Source organism: Tamandua tetradactyla, chromosome 1, assembly GCF_023851605.1.
Source record: "Tamandua tetradactyla isolate mTamTet1 chromosome 1, mTamTet1.pri, whole genome shotgun sequence".
Lineage (NCBI taxonomy): Eukaryota > Metazoa > Chordata > Mammalia > Pilosa > Myrmecophagidae > Tamandua > Tamandua tetradactyla.
This window is the reverse complement of record NC_135327.1, coordinates 110491443-110513916: the sequence shown is the minus strand read 5'-3', so window position 1 is coordinate 110513916 and position 22474 is coordinate 110491443. Positions and strand designations below refer to the sequence as shown.

At 36.5% G+C, this 22474-nt stretch overlaps 1 protein-coding gene across 7 annotated transcripts in view; it reads right to left on the bottom strand.

The window, feature by feature from the left end:
• Nucleotides 1–22474, bottom strand: part of ETV1 (ETS variant transcription factor 1) — a 90181-nt gene that overhangs the window by 5094 nt on the left and 62613 nt on the right. For all 7 annotated transcript variants that reach the window (XM_077122600.1, XM_077122610.1, XM_077122590.1 and 4 more), the window contains 4 exons: nucleotides 12416–12482; nucleotides 10753–10823; nucleotides 7653–7822; nucleotides 2409–2510 (listed from right to left, as the gene is read on the bottom strand). In XM_077122600.1, the coding sequence (XP_076978715.1) occupies nucleotides 2409–2510; nucleotides 7653–7822; nucleotides 10753–10823; nucleotides 12416–12482 (410 nt within the window). The remainder of the gene's footprint in view (nucleotides 1–2408; nucleotides 2511–7652; nucleotides 7823–10752; nucleotides 10824–12415; nucleotides 12483–22474) is intronic.

Below are 22474 nucleotides of genomic sequence, written 5' to 3'. Positions count from 1 at the left end.
TCACACTTCAATTTCCTTCTCCATACACAGTTTTAACTTAATGCACAAATGTGATCAGACACCCATTGTAGTCCATAATTCCACTTAGTAATTTTAAAAAAGTACTGCATTGTTTTATAATGAATGATTATACAAGAATTAAGCATAAGAATGGTTCATAATTGCAGCAGGTAAGGATAGGAAGGTAGGACATTGTAGAAAGGGGGAAAGTCTAAGTAAGACAGGCAGTCACAGATATCAAATTACAGCAAACAAACTGGCTCAACCAGTCAGAAGAAACATGGCTGTCAAAATTGTAAGGGGGTTGATTACTGTGCTAGTTACAAGTAGTCTCAGCTTCTGCATATTTAATTGTTGTTATTCAGTGACACACCAAAAAAATCTGTCATGCAGAACACTCTACTTTCCTACCTAATTTTCCTTTCCAGTTACAAGCTAATAGGGAAAAATGTGAGGAGCAAAATTTTTACCTTCATTTCAGCATCTATGTCATTTCATTATTTGAGTGTTTTGACTTATTAAAATAAGAGGAAAACGGGAGCACGGTGTAATATACTAGTAATAAGAGACAGAGTTTAAGCATGTTAAGGACCCAGTATGACATTCTGGGGATGTCCTGCCAACAAAGCGCCTACAGGCTCGGGTGTAGTTAGAGATCTCGTAATAATCTCAGCTCTCTGTGAATGGAACTTTACATCCGCAACTCCAGCTTCACACTTTCTACATTCATACATGTTTTGAAATTAAATTGCGTACAAAATAGAGACTTGCATGGAACTTTAAATTTGTTCTCTAGGGAATGGAAAGGGAAGAGCACAGACTTTTTAATAAGGGACTTATAAAGATTAAGGGCTTACTCTGGCTTGAGGGTGTAAGATGCATAAGGAGCTGCCACTTATTGAAGAATTTTATTGTGCCAGTAACAATGCAAAGCATCTCAAAAACATTATTTCATTTAACAGTCACAACAACTTCATGAGGTAAGACTACCACTGTTTAGTAGAAGAATCTGCTCAAGAAGGTGATCAAGTGAGAAGCCGACACTTAAACCCAAGTGGTGACCACATTAACTTTCCCCAGGAAAATTGCCACAGGGAACCCCCTGACCACCTGACAGCCTGTGCCCTGATGCTGGGAGCCGGGGGTGAGAATGAAGAGAATGGGATGTATTTGAAAGGATTTGGCTACAAATGGGTTCTAGTGGTAGGAGAGAAAGGGGGGAACTAAAAACAGTGCCAGGGTTCAGATGGAGAACCCAGGGGAACAGGTAGCAGACAGCTACACCTTTTAAAGATGGGACTGAGGGAATTAAGAAGCAACTATGAATTTAATCTAGCCTTATTGTTTAAGAGACTTGGAAAATGTCTTGTTTCACTTTTTTTTAAAAAAAAGAGAATCTTGGAAGTTTTAAACTCCCAGGCTTGCCAATTCCAGAGTACTGACTTCTTGTGTTTGGGGAAACTCAAGGGGCAGTTCCTGTCTGCTCTATTCAGTCTCATGTAGCAATTAGTCTAATTTCTGGTAGCATACCTATGGGGACATGAAAACAATGCTGCACTCTAACACAGAGCTATGTTCATGTTCAAAATGAACAGAAGATGCATAATAAAGATATAACACTCACAATGAACAAATCATACACCTGGCACCCACTAAGGCCAATTAGATTTGCACCTGTAAGGAAGGATGATAGATGTAATACAATAATATCCAGATATTTTATCTCTATTCTTTTATTTATTTACTACCTTGTTCAAAACTGTTATGTTTTGTTCCAACCATAATTCATTATTTTATCTCTGGTCTGTTTCAAAAAGCCACTATAAGGGAAGGTCATTTGAAATAAAATATATTTCACTTCATTCTGCCAAACACATAAGATCAAATATTTATTTTTAATAAACGGTACAGGGTGCTAAGCTGTCAGGTACTGAAACCAGGCAAGATTTCAAGAAATAAAGAAAAAATGTTTTTAAGAATCAGAACAAGAAATAAAAAAGAAGATTCCAGTTAGTAACTAAAATACTTTCTTTTCATTGAAATCTGTAAACAAAAACATTTCAAAATTAGAAAACGGTGGAGAATGTAGCAGAATAAAGAGCTTCTTCTGAGACATATAGGCACGATATTAGAGCCCAAACTTTTTTTTTTTACCATATACAAAAAAGTGCCAAGTAGGCACTTCCAGAGAGTCTATTATTTTGTATATAATATTACTACACATTTGTCTACAATGTCCATGTATTTATAAATAGAAAGGCTTGTAATACCAAAACCAAGTGCTAAGCGTTTGTTAAAATGAGTGAAAATCGTGCTTCAGCAATGCAATGATACGTGGCTTTTAAAATATGACGTGCAGATTAATGTGCAACATTTCAATGAATTTTAATGCTGCGTTAGCTGCTCACCTTTTGCATGATTCCCTTTTCATAATAATAGCGGAGTGAACGGCTAAGCTTATCATAGTTCATGGCCGGCCTGTTTTTCTGAATGCCCCAACGCCTAGCCACCTGCGTGGAAACAGAATTACACTGTAGTGTTAACTTACCAACAAACTTCACACAGATTAGATAATTAATTACTTCCAAGCCCTCCAATACACATCCAAATTAAAGACATAAATAAAGAAGCAAAAGCTGTCATGATCTGAATTCCCCCTGTCCTGGTCTGCTTTGTAAACCAGGAACACAGCAATCACCCTGAGACATTACAATAGAACTCTTTGTCACTATTGTTTTGGATACAAAATTAAATGGAAATAAGGGAATGTGTTTACAATGGGAAGGAACAGTCTGCGATTCACCAAAAATGAGGCAAGTTTTCCATCCTGCTTGAGATATGCTCTCTGTTTATTGCTTCTCCATTTTTCAGATAAAAACTATAGATCAAGAGCAGCTTATTGAACTTGTTTGTAACAATGTCTTATTGAGACTTTGGTAAATAAAAAGATACCGTGCTCAACACTTTGTAAAAGAGGGAACAAGTGGCACCGTGTGTGTGCAGCAGAGGAACTATATGCAAATCAATCAAAAAAACTGCAAATAATTTTTATTGCCCGAAGCAGCATCTGAGTAACACTGTAGCTAATACTAAACAGGGGAATCAGGCATTCATTTAGACAACAGTAATCGGATGCTGAAAATAAGAAGGAAGTGGAAAAGGTCACCATCTCTATCAGTCCACAAACAAAAAAAAATCTCTAAAGCAGAATGTCCACTTTGTAATTTAGAGAAAAATATCCATGCACTTTATGATGTGGCTTTGGAGCAACAACTTATCTGGCAAAGAGCGAGTCTTTTAATACAGCTTTAAGAAATCCTTCCTGATTTCAAATAGTCATTCCTAAAAATATTTTACAATAAAAAGACCTCCTTCCTCAATATCTATTCCCACCTCACCACCGCCAGACAGCTGAAAGATCATAAGAATATGGCAGCCGGTTTTGCTACCCCAGCTAAAGTCACGTTCCATTAATTTCCACTTTTTTATTAGTGTGAGCAGAAACTGCAGCTGCCAAGCAAACCTAGGCAACCCCAAGAGAGCATTAACTAATAGGGTTAGTGTGTTCATTCAATTCCATGAAATTCCAAGTTGTTGCTATGTCACAAATACCAAAATAGAATGCTTTTCATAGAAATTGTTCTATCTCTTTTCACTTTATCAGCAATAACCTTTCTCCAGAGTTTTTAAAAATTATGACTATTGTTTTAAACTACTGTTCCTTGCTATTTTGCTTCTAATTTGCATTCCCTGAATGAAGACACACATGATTTAGTCACATACATAAATATACTTTTCTAAGACTAGCGAAATGTGACATAACAAGGGCAAGAGTATATATCTAAGCAGACAGTCAAGGGGCAGGTATGACATCTTAATTTTCAAAAGATAAACTTTAGTGTAAATGTTTTGAACAATAGTGAATGGGGAGCCTGACAATAAGAAAGTAATACTTTCTAAATAAAATGTTTTTTAAAAATCTATCGATGGACATCAGAGAGTCTTTAATAGAAGTGACAGTTGAACAGCCTGCAAACCTGGAGGGGAATGTGAAAATAAATAATTAACATCTCCTTAAATTAGACAACAGTTTTTGAATACTTTTTCATTTATAAATGCTTCTTTTCTAGAAACTCATCACAGTTTACCCAGAAAGTATAATACTTGCAAGAAACTTTATGACAATGCTATGGGAGTCTCCAGGGAGGGAAAAGAAGTTGTTTTTTAACACTATAAACAGAGTTTCACTTGTATGGGGTCAGTAAATTCTCCATACAAGGGTATTAAGTAGACATTTTTAAGAAAGAAAAAATACTTCTAGAGCCGTTTCAGTGTCAAATTCCTCACAAATTGAGGGAAAGAGGCCATACTAATATGCCTGTGAAATGCAGGCAAACTTAAAGTTTAAAATTAGCCAGTCTTCCTAAAATATATAACTCCCAGGCTCTGTAGGCTACTACTGGCCAACTAAGAAAGTTCATTCGGTCATCACAGGTGCACCACTAATCACCACTCTGTCCAGCACCATGTAAAGCCAAGACACAATTCTCAACACAGAGTGGAAGAGATGACACCGATACTTCTAGTGACCTCCTCGTAATACTCCTCCTTCAGATGAAAACTTAGGCTGTTAGACAGGAAACTGAAAAGATAATGGCACTATGTGGTCCATCCTTATTGTCAAATGAATTACATAAAAATGGGCTCTGGAGCAAGTGCTATTCAATTGTTTTTAAAATCATGTTTGAATGTGCACCAGTGAACATGGAAACCACCGCTAGGACCTCACAGATTTCTGGAAAACTCTTCCAGCTTAACAAGCTTGGGGAGAATCAAAAGAATTTTACACCAAGTCGCGTAGATAGATGTTTTAGTACACTGGTAACTGTTGCCGGGAACAATGCCCTGCTATCCATGATTAATTGCGGAATAATCTCTCATTATCTCAAATATTCCCAAAAGAGAGATAGTAAAGAGTATGTGTTGGCTAAAGTTGTCCAAACACAATGAGCAGAGGGCACAGGCCAGAGTCTAATCCGATGATCATTCTACACTCCAAAATGAGATTTAAGGAAATTCTTGAGTAATCCCAAGACAAGGATGGAGTCAGAGCCATCTTTCCTGAGTTGTGCTGGGAGAGAACACCTAAAGAGCTGCTGAACAGCAGAGGAAAGAGGGTGAATGTGGGCCACAGAGGATAAAGTAATTTCACAAACACTTTCCAAGGATTGACTTTAAGCAAAACAGCACTGACATTGCCTGACGGAAGCACAGACAACAGTGAGTCAGATATGGGATGTTTCATTTTTGAACAAAGGCCTCAGGAGACATTTAGTGCTTATTGCATAATGCCCATTTAGTTAGTGACTATTTGGAGATGGTCTACTGACCTAGCCTTTTTTTTACTTTATGAGTCTGTTATAGGAAAAGTGTCTAAATATCAGTGTGTTGTGTGGAACAGATGTATTTCTTCTCTGTCTTTTAAAATCACCAAACTCTAGAATTGGAAGGAACTTAAACAGTCATCAGGTCAGGTCTCTTATTCTACTTATTTAAACATGATCATTATAAAAGTGAATGGTTGTGACTGTTAAGGGGTATGGGTTTTTTTTTCTTTTTGGAGTAATGAAAATGTTCTAAAATTGTTTGTGTTAATGAATACACAACTCTGAATTACTAAAAGCCGTTGATTGTTCACTTTGGATGGATTGAATGGTATGTGAATACATTTCAATAAAACTGCTTTTTTCTAAAAAAAGTGAGCAGTTGCTATAAACAGTAGATCACTTGCAGTAGATTTTTTTTCTTCTGAGTGGACCAAACATTACTGAAATAATCCAGTAATTACCCTATGTATGGGGAATTTCCCCTATATATGGCAAAGAAAATTGAAAAATTCTGGTTCTGCTCAGTTTATTTTAATCACAGGCGGGGGGAAATAAATGTTTAGCATATATAAATCCCTGTAGAATGCATCAGTTTTCCGATGAACCAAGTCTTGCAGTGATTGTTAACATCTTTCAGAAGAAAAGCATACATTCCCATCATGTTAAAGAACTTTCAAATTATTTTTAGGTTATGCGTTTCTAGTTCTTAGTGCTTCACATTTTTGCAGTTCTTTCACTTAACATTATATAACTGCACCTATATAAAAACTAATACCCTTTGACAGCCCAAGTCAGCCTCAAACACGTTACCAAATTCTAACAGCCTACAGTTAGCCACACCAGGTAAGGGATCCTTTCACATTCTGGTCCCGAATGCTGTGGGGCGGAGGTGGGGAAGCTGCAAAGCTAACCCTCTCAAGGTTAGCTCTACTAATACTCTAATACTCTTTTGGAGTATTGATGCAATCTGGAGGAGATTTAATTGAGCGAACCCATTCCTCGTATTTCATACTTCTTTTAATGCATGTTTGAATCAGATGACCTCTTAATCATAATAAGTAACATGACCTTATCTTCTGGACATCAATTGAATGCATATTATCTGATACATGATTGAAAACATGGTTTAATAGGGCAACAAACCCAAGATGTATGGCCCAGTGGTCTAGATTGTAGGTATCGAGCCCACACAAAACTAACCACTTGGGATTTAAAAAGTAGCTTGATATCTTGCTGAACTTTTTTGACCTTATTGAGGGGTTTACAACCTATAGCCAACATGACCAGTCACAGGCATGTTAGCTCACAGTCTCCCATGCCTTCTTGGCCAAAGTCAACTGCAGGCAATTTTAATAGTATCAAAGAAAGACAAAAATTTCATGTAACTCTCACTTTCTATGGACAATATGTTATATATGGGTTATGTGGCAGTAACAATAGTACCTTTAAACCTAAAGCTAGACCTGGGAAGAAAAAAAAAATGAAATGAGAAATTCTTCAAGGAAATACTCCATATGTGTGTGTGGGAATATTTGACTAGTTAGTTGAAAATGTGTTCCATGTATCTACATTATCTCTATCCTGATTCCTCTCATTTAGATATTTTCTACATCTCTAAGGTGACAGTGGCAATGCCATCCTTATCTTTCAATGGACTATACCCAGCCCACCAGACTCGAAGCAAATGTCACTAACAATCAAGAGAAATAATATTCCTACCAGTCCTGCATCCTGTACAATAATTAAGGACTGAGAATTTTCCAGTGGCCCTTGCATGTCTTTGTCCCCCACAGCTGTTCCTCCTCCATCCCTTTGCACATGACTTTGGTCCCAATCCTCCTGGTAAAATACAGATTTTCTAAATAATGGACACTTTTTTGCAAAAACAGTTCCTCTCTTCCCAAAACTAATTTTGGCAAACTCAGATTCCGTCCAAAGCCCCTTAGAACATTCTGTTCTCCTTCTGCAAGTTAGATCTCCTTTGGAGCCTTCTCAGGACAGTCATTCTCGAGTAACACTTTATGTTAATGATGCTCTACTTCCACATGAGTCTTGTAGATGGTATTCAACTAGAATAGGCACTCAAAACACAGGTTAATTTGTGATTTTAAATGAAGATTTTTTTTTTGGCCCACCTTCTAATTCAAAAAGTTTCCCTAAAGCTTTAAAAGAAAATACTTATATTTTTGGCAAATTGATCAAATCTATTTGTTTCTTTATCTTGCAACATAACTGATTTTCCTAATTAAAATCTATTACACCAACCTCCTCGGGCTCAATCAGTTTAAATTCCATGCCTCGACCAGTCCAGGCAATGAAATGGGAATTGGAAGGGTCATCCAGAAGAGCTACCAAAAACTGCCAAAGCTGAAGGGAGCCCCGCCGCTGGTATGTGGGTCCTTCCCGATACATTCCTGGCTCTTGTTTGATGTCTCCTAAGTTGAAAAAAAATTGTAAAGCTTTTATTAGCAGTGATATTATTCCATTTACACTAAACTTCACATTCAATCAATCACTAAAATGTATAAACCACAACTACTTCATAGGTTTCTATGGAACATCTTGTTACCATGTAGTTAAAAGGTTGACTATAAGTCCACAATCTGTATAAACCAGAAAACTATACATAACATACACTGGCCAATATAAACACACACAGATGGTACAGAAGAAATCCATGAATGTAATTTACCATTTTTTTTCATTTATTTCTTTAAAAATCACGATATCTCATCACACTTTTTTGTTAAGCGGCAATTGAAGAGGGGATGGTCAATTTTAAGCTCTGGATATTTTGTTTATACAAATTAAATTATGCAAACTACAATTTGTAAATAACTCGAGCTGCACATGGGAAGCCATTTTTAAAATTTCAATGCAAATGCTTCAAGGGAAATTTAATAGCATCTTAAACTCTGAGTTGAGTAATCCGCACTTTATGCAAACTACAAAATCTCACGGGTTATTCAGGGCACTCTGGATGACCTTTGTGCCATCTTCCCTCCATATACTCATTCTGGCATGACCACTTTCTCAGTTGGCAGCCCGCAAAAATTTTCTCTCGTTTTTGCTTTTTGTTGGTATTTGTACTTTAATCACTGCAGTTAGCTTATTGCTGTTTTTCTAAGAAAAGGCCAATTTTAAAATGTATACACCAGAGTTATCTGTAAAACTACATTTTTTTAAGAAAGAAAAGTTTTTCTGCATTACATTTAATTCAGTATTCATATATAGTATAAAATGTATTAAACAGATTACAGTAATAATTGTGTTATTGTGATCTGATATAAAGACCAGTTTACTTGGCTTTACCAAAAAAGTATTCAGTGCCATGACTTGTGGTCTCTAACCAACTATTTCAAAAATGAGTGCGATTAGGATTGAGTGTTTATGCCTCTACAAACACTGTCATAGTTAATGCATGGATTTCCTTTCTCTGCTAAAGAAACAATTCAGACAATATATTCAAGTTGATCTATTTGCACTAAGTGTGAATTTAAAAACAGACTAAAATTACAAGCTTTGTAAAACTTTCTTTCAGTCAGTAGAGAAATATGCTTCTTGAAATAGTTATAACAAGAAACACTTTAAAAATATAGAATTATTAAACCAAAATATAGAATTATTCAATCAATAGCTCCTGAAAACCATTCTGCTGTTCTGGCCTAAATGAGATAATACACGTGTCTCCTCATATTGATTTCAATGACAATTTTATTTATCTCAGTTACTCCTTCTGAGATTCACAGCTTTTTTCAAAGGTATAGCTGAGCAATCACCGAGATAGAGTGGAACACTGCTAAATGTTCTAGTCTCTAGTCCCTTCTATTTATATATGTGACTGAGCATACTGGCCAGGTACAATTGAAAAATAATCCTTGTTTTCTTTTTTCTTGTTTTCCATTTTCTTATAAAATGCAACACTAATATTATCTTCCAAAAAATGTTTTAATACTCTTAAAAAAATGTAAGAGTATTTAAAGCCAAAGGGAATAAATACTTGAATACTACTTCCTTAAATATTAGTGTAACTTTGGTGTGTTAAATTTCAGTGCAATCTTATCTATAGTATTGAGATAATTTTCCTCCTTGCATGCCCTTACTAATTTTCAAGATTTATTGATGTATAAAGCTTGTTAAGAATGAAGGAAATGATGAAGGTTATTTCAAGAAAAAGAGGCCTTGTGCTTTGTCTCAAGAGAAAAAACTGGTGTATATTTTGCGAATTGTGATGCTCCATTTGGTACTAAATAAACAGACCAGTTCACACCTCTGAAACTCTAAACTTAAAACCAACAACCACTGTAGAATAAGGTGAAAAAGTGACCCCTCTGGGGTTTTTAACCCTGTCACCCTGAATAGATTAAGCAATTCAAAAGGAGACTAAGGAAGCAGATCAACCTTTAAGAAGTGAAGAATAGCAAAAAAGCTTGGGGACAGAGTAATCTGCAAGCAACTAGGGATCGAAAAGGAATCTGAGCATGTACTTTGCTGTTTAAATAATGGCAATTACAAACTTCTGAGCACTGCCTCATCATCCCAGCCATGATCCCCAAAGTTTGTGCAATCAGCTAATCAGTGGGCCCCTGCACGCTTCCTGTCAAACAATCAGAACAGGAAATAGGGAGACCACTCTAGAGAACCACTAAATCAATTAACTGTTCCCTTTTTACCCCAGCTTCCTCATAGATGCTGGCTTGTGCCACCGTTGTCAAGAAAAGAAGGTTCTATCTAACCTGACACCCCTTTCTAACATCTGGGACCTTTTCTCTGCAATAGCAAGGGATATTAAAAAGGTATTGCTTTTAAGCAATTACAAAGTAAGCCACATTAGCGATGTACATTTTTCCCGGGGGGGGGGGGGGGGGGGGGGAGGGGGAGGGGAGCGACTAAAAAAACACTAACTAAATGGGCAGCTATGTTGTTCTTGTGCTCCATAATGCATCTTTTCGTGGACAATAAAAGAAAAGAGGCTGCATTAGTCATCAGTGTATCCGCAGTGGCATGCTTTCTGCTCTGCTTTGTTAATTACAGGATCAGCTTTCAATAAATCTCCAATAACAAGCTGCATGTACTCATCAGGTCAACAGAAAGTCCCCTCTTACCCGACACAAAGCTCAGCAAGAAGGAGCTCTTTGGTTACTTCTCGAAGAGTGGACTCTCTCAGGATAAAAGGGAAAAGCTTCTTAATGGGGGAAGGAAAAAGAGTATTTGTAGCTTAAGTTTAGCTAGAGTTGAGTGCATGCTAAGTGATGTGCATAGAAATCTTTAAGTAGGAATGGCAACTGTTTCCAGGAGCAGCACAGGTGATTTCTTCACTCCCTCTTACATAAAATCTAAACATGAAACACAATGAAAAACCTACCATCAAACTTCTCTGGGACAACGCAGGTGTCATCATAAAATGGCCTAGGGCCCTTTTCAAACATACAGCCTGTAAGGGGAAAATGGATGCATTAATTCATGATAGAAATGAAGTTCACACACAACTTAAAATATAGCCATTGGCACAAATACTGAGGTAGAAAACCACTCTGCATATTTCAGCTCTGTGCCCCTGGTCGTGTTACTTAATCTCTCTTGCTTCAGTTTCCTTATTATAAAAGGGAGATGATAATGACGTTACATAATTTATAGGACTACTGTAAGGATTAGATGATTTAATATATGCAAGTTTAGAATGAAGCCTGGCACATAGTGATATATGAACGTTAACTATTCATATTATTATCAACTTCCGCATAGAGTTCATGTAAATACACCAGCAAACCTAGGGCTCATAACATATCACTTCTAAGATTTTTTTATTCAATGAGAAAGGAAGGAAACCAAAGTGAATCCCTGAAATTTACTCTGCACAATTATTACCCTGATGATTTGAAACATTCATTTGATCTCCTCATTTTCTTATAGCAATATTTAGCTAGACAAATCCTCACAGATCTTCCCCTTCAATAGCCAAGATAGAGAAAAAGAAAGAAAAAGGGAAAACAAAACCTTTCCTTTTTTTATTTTGCCATAGCACAATTAAGTCTCAAAAATAGGCAAAATAAATTGAATAATTTATAAATTGAAGCATTTCATAATCATTTTCTTATGTCCCGATATCTTTGACTGTGGACAGTAACATTGTTAATTGCTAGGTAGAAATTTCATAGTTTGGTCACACTTGTATTTCTCATATGTATTTGTGTCTATGGTGGCTATTTACTAGTAACAAGAGTAGAACAATAAATAATTGCAATTGGTATAAAACCTTTCATCTAAAATATTTTGGATTTACCACCCCCATTTCACTGTTCTTTAAACATGGGGATTTGTGCATATAAATATCATTTATACAAAATAATCAACATTACCCCTAACCTAATAGGACAGATCTATATCAGTTTTTTTGAAGATACCATAAGGTGTTTAGGTCAAGAACCACATACACATTTCCAAAAATACTTTTATGAGGATTATATCCAGATGAATTTATTCTTATCCGTTCATTTGCAGGTATCAAACTTCATTGGAGCAAAGCTCTCCCATCATGGTGACCACAAAAAATTCATAATAGCAACTCCTTTCTAAGCCTTTTATGTGAAATTCCTTTCTTAAATTATTTCTCCAAAACTATAAACTCCAGGATATGTGAAGATGAGCAAATTTAAACCTGCTGCTTTCCCTCAAAGCTACTTGGGTCTTTAAAACAAACCTGAATTTTCCTCAAATATGCATTTCAATGGACTACCCAGAGAAAGGTGGGCTAATGCTAAAGCCTGTGCTCTATTTTGAAAGGATGTGGTTGTTGGCAAAAAAAGAACATAAATCCATTCATCAGCTACTGATAGCATATGCTCGTCTTTACAACCAAATGCAAAGTATCAGGACCTGAAAAATCTCCCTCTCACCTCAAGATAGAAAGGCTTGGTGACATAAATGCTTTTTCTCATAGAATATAAATGTTAATTAAGTGATCCCATCCTTGGGATGCCTGATTATTTTGAGAAGTAAAAGTTATTTCAACACTGGAAAACTTAACTTCTGTTCTGCTGGGATGAGCCAGGAAACTTTCTTGCCTCATATAAATGGAGTGGCAGCTAGGCACTTCTGAAAGAGGAAACAACATTGGTTAAAAAGGCATTGAGAGCTGAAAACATGCTGCTGTCAGTGGGCAGAGTGGGGACAGGCAAAACCAGAAAGTGGCAGGAGGCCCATGAGTCCCATGAGGAAACCTGATAGCACGTGGGTAAGGTTTCAGGCATGGCTGTGTGAGAAGTGGGAGGACAAGCACATGGCAGTGAACACTGATTCCCTTGAACAGGCGTGGGAATTCAGTTTTCATCCAAATCAGCCTTGCTAAAGGCTGGTTCTAACTGCAACCCCATCTGAGAATGATAATGTGCTCAGAGCACAGCGTCACGGAGTTCTAGTTCATGACAACTGAGAATAATTTTGGGTACATATTACCACTGTGACGGTTAGGGGCTGGTGTCAGCTTGGTCAGGTGATGATACCCAGTTGTCTGGTCAGGCAAGCACTGGCCTAGCTGTTACTGCAAGGATATTTCCTGGTTGATGACCTAAAGGCTGGGCTATTAAGCCACCAGTCAGTTGATTGCATCTGTGGCTGATTACATCTGCGATCAACTAAAGTATGTCCCCCACCAATGCAATAATCCAATCAGCCAAAGACTTTTAATGAAGAAGAGAGACTCTTTCACTGCTTCTTCAGCCAGTGAGCCTTTCCTGTGGAGTTCTCCAGACCCTTCATCCGAGCCACCAGCTTCACAGCCCGCCCTGCAGATTTTGAACTCTTCCATTCCCACAACTGCATGAGACACCTTTATAAATCTCAGTTACAAATCTCTCCTGTAGGTCTGCTTCTCTAGAAAACCCTGACTAATACAACCATACATATATATAAATATAAAACAAAAGGTTATCTACCAGTTTTATTGCAAATACTTCAATGCATTCTTCACATTTATCCTACATTCTAATTTACAAAGCAAAAAGCAACTAAAGGCCCATTCACAATTTATTTCATGAATACCAGACAGGAGTTATATATAAAAAGGAAAAGTCAAAAATAGGCAAATATCTTAAAACTACTCTAGCCTTTTAGGTGATTGGCATTTTTTGGTTTACAGATAAAGGAGAGCAGCGGGCTTTTTGGTTTTGAAGCACTCAGGTCATATTCAAAACCAGTGAGGAGTGGTGAGACAGTAGCTCAGTGGCAGAATTCTCGCCTGTCATGCCAGAGATCCAGGTTTGATTCCGGGTGCCTGCCCATGCAAAATAAATAAATAAATAATAAAATAAAACCAATGAGGCTTTTAAATCAGAAATTCAACAACTTCACAGAAAACAAACACTATTACTACCCTAAAAGTATGGCCCTGCTTATGTCACCAAGTTAACTCACTGCTGAGAAAATTAACTTGGTTAATGGTTAAACTTGAGTTATAATGATGGTTATCTATTTAAAGGTTTTTTGTAGCTTACATATGGGGAAAAAAAAAGAAATAATGGATTAAGAGCCAAAAGACTAAAATTCAAGTCCTTGACTTACTGTTAACTAAACTGTAACTTTGGACAAACCATTTCAATTTGGAATTGGGTCAGATGTTACTCAAAACCTATTACTGTCCCTAAATTCCTTGATCTGGGATATACAGGCTGACTCACAAAAATCAATGACGCTTAAACTTCAGGGCCCTTCACTAGCATTGGTTTTTTTCTGAGGCTCTGCACCTAATTTTCTATTTGCATTTTTTCTTTTCTTTTTTTTCTTTACAAAAGTCCCCCAATCTTAAAATTTTCAGGTCCCACAAAATGTGGACATATCCCTGTATAGGCTGTATAGGAATTTACACATATATGCGATCAAGTCAATTCTACAGTTTGCATGCATTGCTAAAATTTTATTTAACAACATATACAAAAATAAATTTACAAAAGAACATGTCAAATGTGCTTTAATTATCAGAAATGTCCTTTTCCCATCATTTGTAAGATGTGCATGATCTCTGAACAAGTGAAAATGAAAATTTAAGTGAAATGGAATCTAAAGACTCATCTCTTCTTAAGTCTCCAGCTATAGACTTTCTTGCTGTAATAGATCATGAGCACTGTTCACTGGGCCCAGATATTTCTTTTTTGGTCTAGAATGTCTTATAAAGAAGGCATAGTGTGGAATTTCCTAAATTCTCCTTCTCATTTGAATCTCCTTTGACACTCTGATTTTTTTCAGTTTTCAAAATTATCAAAGTGAAATCTTCAGAGAAAAGAAAGTTTATCTTATGTGGTTTAAAGATCTTAATGACAATCCATAATTCCAACAATATTTAAAGGTATGTTGGAATCAGTTGCTTACAAGTTATAAGCAATTATAACTTAAAACTCTATTATTAAATATTTTATTTAAATTATTGTGTAGTATATAATTCCAACTATACAAAAGGTAGAATTAACTTGTTTTCCTGATATCAACATTATAATAGAGTTGCTATGCAGTTCATCTTTTGGCTTACTAAATAATTAGCACAACCTATTTTATCTCCCCTTTTTGACCAATAAATTAAAAATTCATTTTTAATGTTATTTTGATTTATTGCCAGACATAGTGTCCTGCAAAGCAAATGGGCTGGTAAGGGACAGTGGTAATGACTCTGCCATCAGCTCAGCAGCTGCTTTGAAGCAAGCATTTGGTTGTACCAATGTTGACACCGGGCCACAAAATACTTTTACTGACTGCTGCACAGCTGGAGTGCGGCTGTGAAAACAGTGAGCTGGCTCTGCAGGCAGAGAAAGGAAAGCATACAGGCTAAACTTTATTACATATAAGTGTGACTAAATGCAGTGTTTCCTCCCCAGGGGAGGATGGAAGGAGGAAGAGAGGAAATGCAAGCACGTCTAAGAAACTCACTAGTCAAACTTAAAGGAATACCACATAGAAGTGTTCTAGTCTAATGCAGAATTAGCAAAATCCTGAAATCCTAGATATTTGATATTAAAGATTGGGATTGATGGATAATTTCACTAGTATGTATCTATTGAGATGGCTGATCTGTTGTTTATTTCTGTACTTACTTTGTAATATTCTTCACAAATTGTATATATTAACCTGTGATATTTAAATATACTGATTTAAAATTCACTGTACATTAGCAATTTATAATAAGGCTTAAGCCAGAATCTCCGTTAGATTTTCAAAGATCCAAGTTGTAGTTGAAGTTCTACAAAAAAGCACTGAAAGCCAATTTAGGAAAAAAGCTCATGTGAGAATATAATGGTGCTTTTGCCAAGTCCTAAAACTATTTATTACACACCAGAGTAAATAAAAGTAGTACCTAACTCTTGAGAATGAGACCCGCTGGGCTAGCACTGCTTCAGACTACCCTTCAGACTAGTGGCCTTTACACGGCCCAAAGCAGCCTGAAAAAAGATGACCAAGAGAGTTGATTCCCAGAAAGTAACTAAAGTCATGTTATTCTAAAGTGATATCAGTTAATTTATGACTATCAGAGTGGGTCAGACCCTAATCAAATTGTAGAAACATTTCCAAAGTGATTATTCAATCAAATGACTAACATGGTTAATTAGGAGCCATAAACATTGCTCTGAAGTTCATCAAAGTAATGACTTGCCCAGAAAAAATTACTGCTAATTAAATTGCCTGCTGCTTTCATTTTTACCTTATCTAATAAAAAAATCCAACCAATGAAGTTTGGCATTACATTTTTAACTTTTGCTAAATGCTAAACTAAGATCCAAACAGGCTAAGTGGCAACTTCAAAGGAAACTGTGCTGTGGAAGGAATGGAAGCATTATATATGGATTCACTTCTGTTATTTTCAGAGAATAAAGCTTGCAAAACTCGACCACAATAATGGGCTGTAGTTTAAAATACACACAACTGTTAAGGTGACAGCATATTCGCACTGCCCTATTATATATCCATAGACTATAATGTTAAGTAAATTCCTACGGCCCAGTGGGGACAAACATGCAACTTGGTCGTCCACTAGACCCGGTGCTGAATCTCAGTTCTGTCATTTCCTGGGAGTATGGCACTGTGTTAGTTACTGGGCACCCCTAATTCTCAACGTCTTCATCTGTAAAATGGGAATAATAATACCATCCTTAAAAGGGCTGTTGGGAGGACAACATGGCATAGAGCTTGTGGAACATTTTGCACAATCCTGGCACACACTAAAAATTCAATTTATTGTACTTATTATGAATAATGAAATCTATTTTTAAGTAAATCTCACAAGTATTTAACCTGAGTTCATTACAGTTCTTAAAACTAGGATTAATAATATCTCCAAGTTCTTTTTGCTCAGTTTAAATCACGAATCTATTGAGATGGGTGATTTATTGTTCATCGGTGTACTTGTTTTGTAATACTCTTCATAAATCTATTAGTCTTCAACATTTCATAGATGCTGATTTAAATTTTATTATAAATTAATGACATAATAAGGCTTACGTCAAAATCTCTGCTTTTAAAAAGGTATTTTGGGATACCTCTTTCGAGTGGCTTTTTTACATTTTATCCCCTCATATTTGATCCTAAATGACTTTAGCTTACAATCTTTCAATTCAATGTTTAAATTGAGTTTTGTAGATTTAATTTAAGACAATTTTTATTTAGTTTGAAACTTGTGGATCAAAGAACTCTGTAACATGATATCAGTATTGGGCTGAATCAGCTTTCAGGAACTAAACTGTCTATAATTTGTCACATATGAGTTCATAGTGATGAGAGCTGATCTAATATGCTGCAAGAATTCAGAGCAGCAAACTGCAGTTGTCATTTTAATGCACCAGCCAATGTAGGGGAAGTAAGAAAATGACAATAATAAGCATGCACGCCAAGCTACGCATTTTGATTAGTTGTCACCTGTAGTAATAATACTAAAGTTCTCGTCAAATTAAGATATGCATTCAAGAGACAAAAAAAAAAGAGTGGTTTCTTCATGTCTTGTGTTCACGTTAAAGCTGTGCTGGGAAACATGATACTGATTTGGGAAACTTTACCAAGGTTTTGACCACAAAGTGCAGTTTGAATGCGCACATGTTCGACTGACAGGCATCCCCTTGGGCTGCATGTTTGCTGCAAAAAGGCGAATGAAGATTCCTCTTCAGGGTATTGTTTGCCTAAAGTTCCTAGGAGATACATCAGGCAAAAACAGGAAAAATTACTTGCCACAGTTGTCAGAGACATCCCTATAAAGGTTGTTGAAAGTACTTTATCAAATAGCTGGTGGACAAACCTGGAACTATTACATTTGAAACTCTGAACAAGGTAAAAAAAAACTCCCTTGTTTAATGCTTCTGGTTAAATGCCTATAGCAATAATAATAATAATAATAATCAGTGTGACTGTTCAATTAAGTATTTAGGTCTCAGAGTAAATGAGAAAGCTCAATAAAACAGGAATAAGTTCAGTGTTGTACTTTAATGTGGTTTTACTTTCACGTGGTTGCCCAATGCAAAGACGTATTGGCTAACCCCTTGCGGAGGTGGTGTGTGAAAATCAACCCATGGAAATTTGTGTATTGGCATGGATGGAAAACTTACCACACTAAACGTCTAAAGCCAAAATGTGTGTGTAATCATGTATCTGAAATTACCAGACTCATTATAAAGGTGTGTGTATGTGTGTATGCATTTCAATGTACATCTAAGGGCTTCAACAAAGTTTTCCCAAAAAAAATGTACCTAATGTCAAAAGGCGAGAACTAGTAACGTCAATCTCATCAAGGAAGATAAACATTATGATAGACCTTGCCAAAGTTTTCTCTCTTAAACTTCACACTTTATTGTTTTGTTTGTCTCTTCTCATTTCCTGGCAATATCACAGTTTTATGTTAAAAATCAAAGGTTTTCTAGAACACATAAATAGCGCAAGCTTTATGTAGAGGTGTTTAAATGCAAATGCAGGCATATATGCATCCCGGCAGAGCATCCTTTTACAGTGAAAAGGATTGTAATGGGAGGATTATTTTTTTACATCCATATAACTATATTAGAGAATCAACTTAAAAGTAATTAAATCTAAAAATAAAGCCCAGTATTGTGCCATCTCAATTCACTTTAAAAAGAAAGTATGACCACAAAAACATCAACATTTATAAGCCTTAGGTATTTTTCAGCCACAAAAGCATTATGTAAATATGACATCTTAGTCACAGGACCTCAAATTCCTGTGAAGAAGGCAGAAAAGTTGTAGATGGCTGAAATCTTAAGAAGTGAGTGATGAATTTAATATTACCTCATTCACATTCAGATGGGATCTTTCTCTTTAGGGTTTTCAGCAAATTCTGAATATAAATACTACAAAATCTGCAAAGATATTTCTTCCAGCATAACTCAGATGTAATGAGTTTACTTTAAGAACAGGGAGAGAACTATGTTAGTCTTTACATGCTGTAGCATTGTGCTTGTCAGGTAGATAAATACAGTTTACTGAATAAACTGTTAAATGTACAATAACTTAATGGCACATTGCAAAATTTTAAAAACACAGCAAAACAAATTAGGCAATGCAGCCATGTAAACTGATGCTTTTGAAACTTAAAGCTGCCTCGTGTCATGGCACAGTATAGAATTTTACTTACAAAATCACAAACTTCTCCTATAGGCATCTGCATTTTCTTTGGACAGAGTCCCACGCAAATAATGACCAGATCCAATCAGGATTCATTTATATGATCTACCAGGCTCACAATTTTACAAGTTTTACAAGCTTGAGCTGGTTTTATTAAGCAACAGCTTAAAATAAAGCTGAATTGTACGGTGTGAGCAAAACTGTTTAAAAATAAATAAAGCCAAAGTGACAGGAAACATAAGCACAACCGTATCTTTGACTATTTTGTTAGCTATTACTACACACTGACAGTGTTTAAAAGAAAGCATGCAATAGGATGCCAGTAGCTGCCAAAATGAGTCACCAAAAATCCAGAAAAATGTGGAGGTTTTAGTACTGAGTGTAGATCCTGAATTGTTCCCTTTCTGGAATCTAGATGATGTAAAATAAATACATCATGGACTGCTTTCTCATCTCATGTTTACCTTTCCTTGGATCACCACAATATTCAAATGGCATGTACTATTTGCATTAAATGTGAATTATACTAGTACAAATTTCAGAATGACTGTTTCTCTACGGCTGAAACAACATAATAATACAGTCTCTTGTTGGGCTTGTACCATATGATTAGTTTAACATTAAGAATATCTCTAGTTTCAATCTTGTTCTCTAGTTCCAAACAATGATTTTTTAAATACTAGAAATAATGGCATCCTATTAAAGAACTGTTCTTGAGGAAGCCTCTGGAAGATAAAACCATACCCACTGAACTCCTCTGCTACTACCTGAACCCTTAATATGTGACAGATAACTATATTCATAACTTTATAAACACAATCACATTTAATCCTTACAAAATCACTATGGAGCATGAGTTATTAGCCCCATTTTATAAATGAAGAACTGAGGACAAGAGAGGTGACAAAACACCTACAATATTGCACAGTGTAGACAGATGTCAGATCCAGGTTCAGTATACTATTTTCAGAGTCATACAGAGGGGGGCTTTTATTTTTCAATGCTAAGAATGAACAAAAAAGACCACGCGCATGAGGCAGTGGGCTGTGGGGACCACACACTGACCAGAAGGAAGATCCAAAGATGGTTTTCTAGGTTCAGGAGACGCATTTGATAAATCACAGTGATTCCTGCTTTGTCCTTTGGGGTTATGCTTCGTTTGAGATTTTTGTTTGTTTTTTGTTGGCTTTTTTCCCATACTTAGTTTTAAATATTTATTCTGGTAGAAGTTTACAGACTCAATTAAAAACAGTTAAATAAAAAACACACACAGACGTTAGAAACACAATTATCAATTTAATCCAACAAAAAAACACCTTTCATATGGTGTCAATAAGTCACGTACCTCCTGTACGAAAATAGTTTGTGAAACGAAAAGGCTCTATTTTTTCCCTCAGAACTATTAGACAGCTAAGTCTTTTAAGTATGAAGTCTTTTAAGTCTAAAAAAAATCTGTAACAATATTCCAAACATAAAAATCTACACTGAACTATTTAAAAATAGTATTTTTCCCTCTTTTCTGCCCAAGCACAAAGCACACGTGTGCATACGTACACACACACACACACACACACACACACACACACACACACGGAGAGAGCCAAACATACATCTTTAAACTGTTTGATTTAATTTTAAACCTTAGTTCCACATATAAAAACAGATATGTTCATTTCACTCAGTCACAGTAAGCAGTTCTAGGCCTAACTGTCCTGGTTATTTTCTGGAGAAAGAAACTAAAAATTCCACACTATAAAAGCATACTCCCTGCTCCACGCCTTCTAATGCCTCCTTTTCATGCTAGTACAGCTCAGGGTGGATGAACCCTCCCTTCCCCCTTTCCTGCCTGTAAAATCCAAGTTGGACAAACACTGTGGGGCTGAAATGACATATCTGAATGGAATTCAGGCCCACCAGTTCCTGTTTATGTTTCTGATTGGAGAGTGTTGTCTTCTCGTGCACAGTGCACCGGGAGCGCAGCAAGGCCTAAACCGTCGGGTTCCGCGCAGGAAGGACCGATGGACATTAATCACTACTTTCAGGCAACTGGCAAAGGAAGCAGCTGATGGAACACTACACCCTTCAGCGCTGTATAAATGGACATTCCAGAGTGTGTGTGTGTGCGTGTGTGTGCATGCGCTTCCTTTCAGTCTCCATTTTATGAATGAAACTCCAGGCTCTGGAGTCCATTCATGCGAGAGAAATGATTACAGGGCTCTGCCCCTGGGGATCAATCAGTCATGGGTAAAACTGATATGATTGGTTTAAGACAGCCTTCAGCCTGCCATTACTGACTTAAAATGCAGTCCCTGTCCATCTGACCCGTGTTAATGCACAAAGAGTAAATCCAGACCATAGTCTCAATTCTCAAATCGAATCACTAGCCAATGCCACTTACTGTAACTGCAGTATTAAGTATTTCTTAGAAAAACTGATACAGTGGACCAGAGTTCTGGTTTTTGGAGATTTGCTCTTTTAACTCAGAAATAAATAAGGAAAACCCATAGGAGATACACCGAGCAATGAAAAGCAAAGTCAAATTGTGAGGCCAATCCATGACCTTACTATAATAACAAAATCAATTAGGAAGCCTTCACTGTCAGTTTTCACAATTGAAGCACCTAAAAATCAGAGATAAAATCTACTAATCCACAAATCACTAGCTATGTAAAGAAAATTATCTTTAAATGTTAGAGAAACAGATAGGATGTTAAAATTTCGGCAGGATCAATAGCTCATTCCTCTAAATCTCCAAGTGATTCTGCAGTTCAATGTCTCTAAGCAATAGTTTGAGTTGGGAGGGAAAATATGAGCTGCCCTGCTTGAGAAGCCAGTGTGGCCATGAGCAGATAATGCTTTCTAAAGGAACGGGACCAAGGCCCGGCCTTTGGGAGTGTTAAATATCAGGTACAAAAAGCCAAAGTTCATGGAACCATAATCATCACTGCACTGGAAATTACCAAAGACGGCAATGCTTAAAAATATCTAGAGTTTCAGGAAAAATAAAAAAGCCATTTACAAACAACCATGGATACGATTTGTGAAAAGTTAATCTTATTCTCAACAGTGTTAAAAAAAAAAATAACGCATTTACCAGCCACCCATAATCTGGTTCTTGACTCCAGAGGGAAGAAAGTTTTCTCTTCCAGTGATTTGCAGTCCTAAGGGGAAAACGCAGCCCACAGTCCCTATGGTCAACTCTAAGAGCTGCTCATGGGACAACATCAGGCTCATGGCAGAAGGGATGAGGAGAAATATGAAAATTGCCCAGTTTTTTTGTTGTGAAAGGAAGGGTCGTCTACTGTGACATTCTGACAACTTACTGTTTAACTTCTCATTTCTACTATCCACCAAGCAACATGGTTAGAGAATAAATAAAGTTACCACCGTATTTTGGAGTGCAAGACAGAAATACTTGACACAGCCAGGTGGGAGGATAACAGGAGGATCCTATGACTCCCCATGAAGAGAGAATGCAGATG